General features: G+C 37.8%; 1 protein-coding gene across 3 annotated transcripts in view; it reads right to left on the bottom strand.

Moving 5' to 3' along the window:
- The window catches only part of STK39 (serine/threonine kinase 39), a 108,175-nt gene that overhangs the window by 74,643 nt on the left and 21,473 nt on the right, over positions 1-12,059 (bottom strand). Inside the window, exons 2-5 of one of the 3 annotated variants that reach the window (XM_052792944.1) lie at positions 9,442-9,554; positions 4,247-4,355; positions 2,772-2,913; positions 495-550 (exon numbers count right to left, since the gene is read on the bottom strand). In XM_052792944.1, coding sequence (XP_052648904.1) covers positions 495-550; positions 2,772-2,913; positions 4,247-4,355; positions 9,442-9,554 — 420 coding nt within the window. Of the gene's footprint in view, positions 1-494; positions 551-2,771; positions 2,914-4,246; positions 4,356-7,264; positions 7,400-8,491; positions 8,601-9,441; positions 9,555-12,059 lie in introns of those variants that run through there. The other 2 variants (XM_052792946.1, XM_052792945.1) reach the window with 2 other exon arrangements.

Genomic DNA, 12,059 nt, shown 5'->3' with positions numbered 1-12,059 from the left:
AACTATCCAACCAATACTATTGCAAGACAAATGGCAGAAATGCCAGAAATAATCCTCAGTGAGATACATCTCATGCATCTCAGTGACTTGTTAAGTTATAGTCAAGGTCCTCATGAAGGGCAGTACATACGGATTTTTTAATCCCCAAGAACTACTACAATTACTTGCAGAAATAAATGAAATAAGCTTGAACAAAAATATGACTTGCTACTGTTTGCAAACCGTTTAAGGTACATGGGTGATTCAAAAGGAAACATTGAGAGGACATTAAAAAGTTTCCTTATATACTTTATGGGATACAGAAAAATACTGAATAATTCCTAAAGCACGTATCATTAACCAAGAATCCCGAAATCTGAAACTGGGTAACTTGCAGCTACAGCACTCCAAAAGGAATAGTTAAAAGCCAACAGAAAAACTTGTACCTGTTGCCCCTAATCCAGCTACAATTACCTTTTTCTATTATTTTGCCATTATTCTACCACCATCATTACCTGCTATTTGTACAGAGCCATCTTCACCCAGAAGAATGTTGCCAGCCTTCAGATCTCTAGAATGTACAAACAGAGGTTAGTATGAAAGTACATAGGTGTACATTTTATGTAAATAAATAAATAAATAGTAATTAGTTTCACAAGATAGCATTTTAAAATTTAAAAGACAGAAACAGGAACTGAAGTATAAAATGTAACTGATTTACAATAAAACAGAGTGCACAACCCAAACTCTCACAAACTCACTCTCTCTTGTATAAAAAGACTGAAATTAAGCTTTGGCATAAAACAAGCAGAATTCAGGGCTAGATTTTGAGAACAAAAATATTTAGATCTAAAGTCTGTTCTACTGCCTTTTATAAATATAATGTCACAAACTGAGAGCTTTCAGAGCTTCAAAGCAAGAATTCTTTGTCACATCCAACTGCACCACTATTGAAAAAGTAAAGTTGAAAAAAACTTCTTCTCTTCGATCTCTTCAGAGAAGAGACCCATCTTCAAGAAAGGTAAATATACTATAGATTTCTACCCAATGAAGCTATTAAAGCTCAAGAATAGCAACCATATTTTGCTATAGGGTACCATGATGAAAAGTTACTTGGCACTGAATCAAAAATTCAGCATGTGCTTAACAGTCAAATATATCCATGTTTAAATTTTAAAAGACTGCAAACAGTCAAATATATCCATTTAACACACTATTCACGCATAATGTTAAGAAGAAACCATTCTGGCTGGGGTTTTTTTGATAGAAATGTGCATCCCATTTTTAACGCACAGGATAAATCTTTCATACAGAATACATCATAAACATTAAGAATTTGAGCAAATAAATCTTTCCAAGATTTACTGAAAATAATTAACACATTGCTACTGAAAGGTAACTTAACCTGTTTCCTTATACATAAACAAGAATGCATCGAAACAAAAGAACAAAATCCCTGAACAATTTTGGAAACTGGCAAATACCACCTAATAACAGCATTCCCTGAACTACCACGGCTTTCACCTACAACATACATGGGAAAAGGAACACACACTGTATTGTCTTGAACAGGACTTCTGTAGTACTGTACAGTTTACAAATTAGATGTTACAAAAAAGGAGAAATCTCAGATGTAACAAATAGATATCTCTCTTTTTATGTTTTTTAAGGTCCTTTAACAATAGACAAGGGGAATTCCCAAATCCAACCTCAAAGGGTCCTGTTATCCTTAAAATCTAATGAATGTTCCTTCTGCAACAATATCAGCTTAACAGAAGACTATGAATTAAGGTTTGAGGCAGATCTTTGGCATTCCAGACCAGAAGTCAAGATAATTGTTCTTTATTTCTCCATTTATCTCAATTTTCTCTCTGCAAAAGGAGAAAATAGTTCTTGATCTACATCAGAGGCAGTTCATTTATGAGACATAAGAAGTACACATAAAGAACAATTACTGTGCTACATCTGCACTACCTCCATTCTCAAGAGTTCCATCTGCAGCGAATCTGTTTTTTGTTTAAAAGATTCCCTTATGAAAGGCTAATGCTTAAAACAGACAGAAAGCCTATTGTAGGCACCTTCCTTAAAAGGCAAATTCACCTCAGTAAAATTAATTAGGGAGGTCAGAGTACAGCACTTCCAACATCCAAACAGCAGAAGCAACCTATGGGTTGCTACAGCAGATATATATAGACCACCCTGGGGCACCTGCACAATTTACACTGAGGAAGTCAGTGTAGAGAGATTATATACAAGAGAACAATCATTAGATGCGTATACACCAAGATGCAGTTCCATAGTATTAATCCCAGCTTCACGTGTGGTCATAAATAGGTCTGTAGTGTTGTAAGAGACATTACTGATTACCAGGAATACAAAAATTTCACATTTCCACAGCAGTGCCCAAGTGCCCAAGATTACAGGTTTACTGTGCAACACAATAACGAAGTCACAGACCATATCGCATAAACTAGATTCAGATTAGATATTTGGAGTACCAGTAGGCACAGGCGTATAGACCACAGTTCTGGCATACTTAGAGCAGCACAGACCTATCCTAACTATAAGACAGATGGACAGAATAAAGACCAGGCAAGTACTGAGTATTTGTGACAAACTGCAGTCAAGATTACAGCATCTGCCCAAGCATTACCATTTGATAATTACCGATCGCATTTACAGTAAGCGAAAGACGCAATACAATTTGCTTAGCCAAGCAACTGCAGCTGACCAGTATCAACGAACTATACACACAACTTTGAAAATGCTTTTCACTGTGTATATGCTCTTACCTGTGAATTTGCCCATTCCTGTGTAGATAGTCTAAGCCCTCCAAAACTTCTTTAAGAATTGTTGCTATTATGGGTTCTTCAAGGACACCATTTTTGTGCTCTCCTCTGTTGACAATATACTTTATTATATCAAGCATTGAACCTATATTGCAGATCCAGGAAAGGAAAAAAGCATATATACAGCATTATCATATCAGATTCTTGAGAAAGTTACATTTCTTCATTCTTTCTAGGCTACTGCAATTTAAAATCTTTGCATGTATGTGTAAAGACCTCACGTAACTAGCTCTCAGAATAAAGCACACTGCTACCTCGTTCAAATGAGAAACAGCACTGTGTGCTGTCTTTTTGTCAAGAATACTGTAACACTTAATGATCCATTAGAAAGATCCACTAACAGCTTGCTAAGCTACCATTTATTGAAAACTCCGGAATATCCCACATTTAAACAGACACATACAGCAAAGGTTTTAGTTTACTATCCAGCTTAGATTATGGTTCACGTAAAACATGCAGCTTCAAGACTGGAAGGAGATATTCTCTGCAAACAAATGATGACAACATTACTAGTGACACCCAGTTTGACATTGAACTTAAGCTATTATAAATTTCAAGGAATTTAATAACAAAATTTTGTTTTTATCCAAGCATTTTTCAACAGCTCACAGTAAATTCCTGTCATGAATCACTGGTTTCTCTCAGCATCTATGCTTGCTTTTGATGGAACTGAACAATTCAACCAAATGTGATGTTAACAAGTGTTATTTCATGAGCACTTCCCATCCTTGCTTTCCAGCATGAGGGTGCAGTAGTCTGCTGCCATCAAGACTGATCTTGAAGAACATCATGTAGCAACCAGTACCACCACATCTTATTTTGGAGCCTTGCTTTTCTAAGCTAAAAGCACATTCAGTTCAGCCCCTTTTTCCTCTCCCAGAACCAAGTAAGATTTTTATACCATTAACCATCATCATAAAAACTGTAATGAGTGTTTGGTTAGTTTAAGCAATAAAAAGGATGCAACATGTATAATGCCTGTCCTAGGAAGAATCTTCCTTGAATAAGGAATGAGAAACACTCATTATAAAATCAGAAATATATGCATTTTTACAAAAATAGAGTGGATTCAGAGAAACTCAAAACAAGGCCACACTCACAGAGCTGACTTAATTCTCATCAGTTTTCCCTACACAGCCTTAACAGAGAACTTTAATATACTGATTCAAAATAAAAAATTACAGTAGTTAGATCAACAGAATTTATCTCAGTAATTCTTGGCCTGTACTATCAATATACATATACAAACTTTTTAAGCTTGCACATTCCTGCTATAACACACCTATGTCCCAAGGTTCATCCTATGTAGTCTCTCTCCCCCCTTTTTACTTGGTTTAGGTCAATTAACTCAAAGAAGGTACATTAGAAAAAAATCATACCATTTCTTTGCAGCTAAACAAGTAAAACCAGTAACTTACCCCCACTTAACAGCTTCATAACCAGCCACAGTTCATCCTTCACCACAAAAGATGTATAATAAGTCACCACATTGGGGTGATTGCATTGACTCATTGCTTGAATTTCTTTCTGTAAGAAATACAAAGCCCAACATAACACAGCCAGCTATCAGTTCTGCTTCTATAGAAAGAAAGTTTAATTTCCAAAGTGAAATACTATAACAGAACTGAAGTATGCACAGAATATGCATCAAGGCACCAAAACATTTCAATTTACCTATAGATCTGCATGCAAGACAAAACATTATTGCAAAGAACACGAGGGAGGTTTGGCCAGGAGATACAGGCATAACTACATCAATTTTCTTCTGACAGCAGCAAAGAAATTACTGTTAAAGTCCCAGTTCAGAGTGAGTAATGAAGAATGAGCAGTCTCCAAGAGCTGAAGGTGTGGGTACAGGCTGGACAACAAAAGGCAAGCGAAGACCAAAACCTACTGCCTTTCCTGTTCAAAAGAGATACGAAAAGTATAGAACGGGAGCAGATGGGAAAGGAGGAAGGAAACTGTCGGACAAAGGACCTCCTCACCTACTGTGGGATGGACAGGTAGACACCAGAGCCACGCAATCAAACAGAAGTGGAAGAGGAAAAAGCAATATTACAGACCAAAAGTCAGAGGAAACAATTTAGAGGAGCACAGAGTCACCAATGGATTCACAATGTGGCACTACCAAGTAACACCATCTATGACACATCACAGCTATACACACTAAGAATGACTGTCTTGTATCTGTTATTTCAAGCAGAGCCCTTTTTCTATTCACTCTTTCACATAATTGCTCTGTAACACCTTTCTGGCAGCTCTCATTATCCTGTCAATCCTTTACATAGGAGCATTTAGGCCTCCTTTGTACTGGAGGGTTTGGTTCACACCAACTTAAGCTCCCACAACCCTATTCCTTCTCCCTCTCCACCTCCAGCCACAGAGCCCTGATCCATCCCTGGTTCTAAAGGACATGCTCCTGGAGGGTGAGCCAGGCAGGGAGCCAATCCAGCTAAAACCCAAACTCTTCCACCTCCGCTCCTGCCATGAAAAGCAACTGCTTTCAGGTGGACCCATGTTACATGCTGACTCACCAGCATCAGTGCAAGGCATGCACTATGGTAGTCCCACTTAGATTGATTAAAGCTGCCACAGATGCCATTTTCAACTTTCAACCTCAATTCAGCAAGTGTTTGAAAGGGGAGGGGGGTATTGTTGTTATTTGCAATGCACTCAAGATCACAGCCACTTTATAATAAAAAGTCAATTATATGTATTAAAGACTGTGATTTAATCTCATGATGCCTGTTGGTGAGTATTAAGTGAGGCCATAGTTTGACATACATTTCAGCTAGTCCTGTTGTCAAAAGTCCTCCTCCCTAGACAACTTCTGAGCCCTAAACCACAGAAGGATGAATGCCTGGATAGTCATGCAATGAGCCTGAATAACTGAACAATTTGCAAAATAGCTCCTCGCCTCCCTGGGAGACACTAGGTGGAAAACAAGAAATATGTGGGGCACATTTCCCTTTCCCAGAAGACATGTCAGCTTAAACACAAGTCAAATTACTGCCTCAAGTTCTTAATTCAGCTATCCATACTAAATCTTAACTGTAACTCTCCCACTCTTGATTACTATTTCATTTCTTATATCGTTTTATTGTTTTCCGATGCTGGTAATATAACAACAGCTCAAAAAGTCTACCTGCCACTGCTGGGCAAAAATACACCTCATCTATTTTACTCACACATTAATAGTGCAGAAATGTAACTAACTGACTGTGGTAATCTTCACTATCTTTAACTGAAAAGTGTTTTGAATATTTTGTCTGCCCGCAACAACTCGTTGGCAGAAATTGAGGTATTGCACTAACCATGGCCAAAGGCACCTTGTGTCTCACCTTTGGTGACTTTTTCCAAAGAGAGTCTTTGTAAAACAAAAATAAAAAAAAAAAAAACAAAAACAGAAAGCAGCCCATGAGAGATAAGGGACTGAATTTTAGTCAGGAAAGTATTAATTTCAGACTTGCAGTTCTGGAGAGCCCCCATCACACACAGAATGGAAAGCCTCCACAAACTTCAGTTATTTGGCTGAGGCCCACAATATGCACAGGTGAGAGAAAAGCATTCACTTAAAATACACTGTCAGAGGAAAAGCTTGCAGCAGGACATCCAGGAGAATGCCCCGGAACCTTCTTCACATTCACGTCACTTTAGACATTCGACAACAGCAAAGCTGTAACAACACTTTAGATTTTAAGTTCTCTCCTTCATCCCTCTGCTTCTCCCTCCCTTGTGCTAGCACAAGTGTTTGTGCACTACATCAGGAAATATGTCCAGGTTAAAAGCTAACTTCTTTTTGGCCAGGTTATTTCTGATGCAGTTTCTCTGAGCAGCTGCACAAAAATGTGTGTCGGCCTAAGGTCAGGTGGGTGACACAGTTAATAAGCAACTGCGAGACAGCTCCTTTTGGTGCTCAGCTGCAGCACCCACGGGGCCAGGTCCAGCTCTCAGTGACCAGGCAGGTGCCACAGCTCTGTGGGTGCTTCCCCAGGGCCTCCTCCACAGACACCCTGGGTACAGCTGTTTGAGGGGCTGGGTATAACATGCGAGGGGCACCTCCAGAGAGCCTGCCTAGAAGGGCTATCCAGAGCAGAAATGCAAACAGTTTAGAAAATCTATTCAATCAAATAAGACATTCTATAGAATATTCTTTGGTTTGTAGTGTTGAGGTTTTTGTTTGTTTTAAAAAACTGGAGGTAAGGGGATGGGGGAAGATACCCAGTCAGGACAATACTAAGGCCAGGAACTTTTTCCTTGGCTCATGGGGTTAATTTACATTTAGCTTACAATAGTGAGAACACAGGACACTGCAGGAAACAGAGTATTGAATTTCAGGAGTTTGGCAGTTTGTGTAACCCTAGTATTATTTAAACTCCCTCCTACACTGCCTTTCTATTTTAATTGACACTGGCCCAAATCCTAAGTCTGCTTACATGGGCACCAGGCTTGCTGCATTTTCTAGCTCTCTGAAGGCCACACAGCTGAGAATTTGTGAAGGGTGCCTTTGCACAACATCCATAAGCACTCAGCAGCAGGATTTTACAAAACAGCATGTTCAGAGGGAAGTTTTAGAACATTCCTGTGCCAATCGAAACTGTTTGATCAGAAAAATAAGTGACCAAAAACTGAGCAGACTCAAAAATGGTATTAAAAAACACAAAATGCAAGAGCGTTTTAAGTATTATCAACTGAAAGAAAAATGTTAGTACAGTTGTAACAAGTTTTGAAGGTCAATGATGTCTTTTTCCAGAATAACATCTCTATTTTTTAAACAAAATTTAAAAATCTATTACAGCTGAGTCAGAGTAAGTATACTTCCCCTCACAGAAAAAAAAAAAAAAAAATTACATGTGTGTATGCACGCACAGGTGTGTATGCACATATAAAAATAAAAGGAATCATGCATGGCCTTTTTTTTTTTTTTTTTACCCTCCTAACCAGGAATTCGGACAGCCAGAATTTATGTTCAGATCAAAACAGATCAACAAATAAAAGAAGCACAAAATCTGAACACAGAAAAGCAGAAATTGACTTATGTTAAAAAATAAAAAGATGGTATGGACAGTGGTCTTTGTACCAAAAGAAAGCAATATGGGACCAAAAATTCAAGACCTATTGCCTCATTTGGCAGACAGCAGAGATACGTCAGCAGTAAAGATACTCAAGCACTTGCTAAGATAACTTTGTACAAGCTGGTAACTATTCTCTAGATCACCTGAATACCTCTTGCAGATTTTTGGCAGTTTTGTCTGTTTTCATTTGTTGTAACTTTTTAACTCTTAATTCCAATTATTAGTTCAAATTCTAATAAAAAAAGATCAAAGTTTGACCATTTTATATTACAATGATTTAGTATTTCTGGTTTTATAGAAATGTTCTTTATGGACTGTAGATGTTAATACATCATGCACAACATCTCACCTCGGGCTGTTCTCTTTCTAAACACAGTTCAGAATTTTGGGGGGTTTTCAGTTGACAGAAGTCTCCCTACCTCAGAGGTAACTTCCACTTCCACAATCCTCTTTTAAAAAACACAACAATGTCCCATACAAGCTATTACATAAACTGAAGGCAAATGCCATCAATCACCAGGGGAAGAACATTTTGGGTCCTCCACTGTAAACAAGCTATTTTATCTGAAGAAACTGGATGGACCATACCCTCTGTATCAAATTCAAGATATCTTTTGCACTGGCAATTCCCTGCTGAGGAGATCATTTCCTTCAGAGGCAGGAATTTCTGCATTAGAAAAAGCCCACAGTCTCTAGGCAGTAGTATAACCTGTGGAACAGAAGAGAGCGTTCTCACTTTTAGAATGGTTTTGTGTCCTTCAACCCTTGTTATGCTGCTTATATATAAATACGCATCAGTCATAAGCACGTGACTAGGAGCATTAGAAAGTAACAGGTTTTGGTTTTTAACAGTTCTTTGCAACTTCATCTGGATTGCCATAACCAGTGCAGATGAAAAACTCTTGCAGTCCCTTTTACAAAGGCCCTCTTACAGGTCCCTTCCTCCTCTAATCAGTGACCCAAACAAATAGCATTCCTCAAATGGCTTGTTACAGCCTATCAGATAGATGCATGTTATTATCTTTAACAAGAGTTTCCTTGTGTAGATGGCAGCGTAGCCATTCCTACTACTCCCCTCAAAAGTTATCATTACAAAATGATCCAACAACTAGTTTTTGCCATGTTTTGGTGCTTAAGACATTTTAAGGAGACCTACTAAATTTTACCTTTTTCTTTTTAATCAGTGTTTAACCAAACGAAAATGTATCTTTCCTTGGTATTAAGAAAAGACAGACAACCAGACAGTAATCTCTTGAAAATCGAGTCTCCAGAAAGCAAGGGGTAAGGTTCTTCCCACAGTTCTCAACAGCTGGTTATCCCAAGATTCAAATTTGCACTTCTTGTTTTTGTGGCATTAGAAAATACACATTAGTAAAATACATTTTTAGGGGAAGGGCATGCTTCTTTCAGATTATTTTCAAATCCTTTTCTCACTATTATCCTGCAAAAAATTCTACCCTCACTCTTAGACCAAGCAAAAACCAAAATCAAAACAGAAGATAGTCTCCATGTAATATGTTACCCTCTGATTTACTTACAAGTAATTCATCCATACTGGTTTGGCATTTTTCTAAGTTGATTCTCTTTATTGCTACACGTTCTTGCCTGGGTTTGCATAGCGCTGCCTGGACAACTGCTGTAGCACCGCTACCTGAAAAAGGGCAGAAAAGGAACACAGTCTTAATATAACAGGAGTTTAAACCAGTGACCAACATAAGAACCCCACACTGACGAAGAACTTAAAATCTGCTGTTTATCCTTTTTCGGTGCTTTTCCCACATGCATGCCCTTCTACTAGCAAGACAGCTTGCACACTTCTCAAATGGAGAAAAACCTCAAAGTTTCTGTTCCATATGCCACAAAAAATTCCCAAGCCAACAACTTAAAATGATGTGCTCATTTATCAAGTCACACCCATCACCTCAATGCATTTCATAGTTTGGGAACCTTTACACTTCTGTCTTTGGACACGTCTGTTTTAATCAAGAACATGACTTGCACAGTTAACATAATTTAAAACATTACGAAGAGGGGTGGGGAGTGTGTGCTTTATCAAACGTTATTTCTTTCTGTTCTTCCAGGTCAGTCCCTGTTTAAGCAGGTTTTTGTTCCCACTATGCAATGAACAGAAAAATATAAGTAAAATTGTACATGCCAAACTTTTATAGTTTCACCTATGTCCCTGCTCATTCATCGTGATTAGGGTAACATCCTACAAAAAGCATGCTAATTCTTGTAAAGAGCATGGGAGGCACAAGTATCACACCAACAGTAAGAAGATGCATGCTGTTGAATGGCCCAGCAGAGAAAGTCAGTCATGCTTACTTGACATGCAAATCACATGTGGTCATACAACTACACTGATAACAAAGCTTGGTGGACTTGAACAAATTTGGGGGAAAGCATTAGAATGATTTTCTTTAGTATGCTTTATTTGGAAACAGTGGGAGTATAAGGTCTTGTTGCTTCCTTTATCAAGCACCCACTGACTTTGCCCCAGTCAGTATTACCTCACTAAATTAATGAAATGATTGCAAGTAATATTCAGAAAGAGTTTTGACGGGGTTGCACATCTTGCTGTCACACCAAATACAGCAGTGTGTGCTTCCTCAAAGTAATCACATCGCGCTCATTCATGCAGAAATCTAAAATCCCCCAACAAGTAGCTTCTACCTGTAATTCTAAATATTTTAATATAAATTATGGATTTCTGGTAAGTCACAAATTGAGCAACATGTTATATTAGCCTGTTCATACACTATGTTCTATTTATGCTCGGTAATTGGCATGTCCTAGATGAATACAAATTGTGAACAAAAAGCCTTTTGTTGTCAAGCTCTACAAACGTGGATTCATTTACCAGCCGACTTAAGAACAATTGAGAGCTTTTCCCTCTGCACATCTGAAAACAGCACCGACAATACCTCATGACTGAAAGTTATTGTCCATGTTTTAATTGCTATTTGCTTAGCTATTTTTATGTATTGTTTGTTCACATGATGTTTTCACTCAAATCACAAAGCTTTTTAACTCAGTGTATGAATTTCATTACAAAATTCTGAGCTCATCTTAAAAAAAAAAAGTCTCAACAGGACTAATTAGTCATGTATTTGCAGGATGTGGTCACAGACAAATATTGACATGTCCTGTTCTGCCTGCTTACAGAACAAAGCCTTTGAAAATTCCAATAATATAAGTAACAAAAGAATTAAGAGGTATTTTAAAAATTAAATAAGACATCCCAAGGAAAGAACCACCAAGTCAGCATAATTCAGCTCAGCTAAAACTCATCTACATCACTTTAATGAAGTTCTTATTCGGCAGCCATCAAGACACAAATCCTCTCGTTACTCTGGCTACACAACTGTAGGTTGAGGCAAGGGGAAGAAACCAATTTTTTTAGCTATTAACAATACAGGAACAAAGACCAAGATTTTCCTTGATGTATCTTTTTTCATCCATGCCAGTAGTTTTATCTACTTGTAGGAAACAACCAGATCTTCACTTTCAAAATAGATTCATATACAAAGACCACATAAAGGACAAACAGAAAAAGCAAAGAAAAATTATTCAGCCAACACCAGGATGAAATCCTGGCTGCTTCCTCAAGTTAAAGTAAAATGACAGTAAGTAACACTTCAAAACATTTTGGAAAAATTAGATTACAAAAAAAAAAAGTCCTGTCACATCCCTGACCCCAGCCCACTATATCACTTGCTTAAGTTCTGTGAGACCCCAAACCAAAGACTATGTGCTTACTACTATTTCAAACCTCTTGATTGCAAAATTAATCCCAAGCTATCATTATGCACAAGCTGAAGATCTGTTCCTCTTTTGCCTACTGAAAGAGGAAGAGATGTGAGATTTTAGGACATAAACCAGAGTTTGAAGTTTATTTATATGAAAAGCCTTTCAGTGCATTTTCCTGTGTTTCCTCCTCAGACATGCAATGGGATATTCTTCACCACAAGAATATGATGCACTGACAATGCAAAAAGCTTTCTATGTTTAGTATAAAGACAATCTACTTGGTTTCTTCTTTCTCCTGCCTTTTGAATACTCTAACACAATACAGTATTTTGATAGTAAAGGCAATCTGTGCAGCCTGCATTCTCAGTGGGACCTACATATAAAACCCGTTTGAAAAAGGAGTTTC

The sequence above is a fragment of the Harpia harpyja genome, chromosome 7 (assembly GCF_026419915.1).
Source record: "Harpia harpyja isolate bHarHar1 chromosome 7, bHarHar1 primary haplotype, whole genome shotgun sequence".
In the NCBI taxonomy this organism is placed as follows: domain Eukaryota; kingdom Metazoa; phylum Chordata; class Aves; order Accipitriformes; family Accipitridae; genus Harpia; species Harpia harpyja.
Note: the sequence above shows the minus strand (reverse complement) of the source record. Positions and strands in the feature narration are given on the sequence as shown.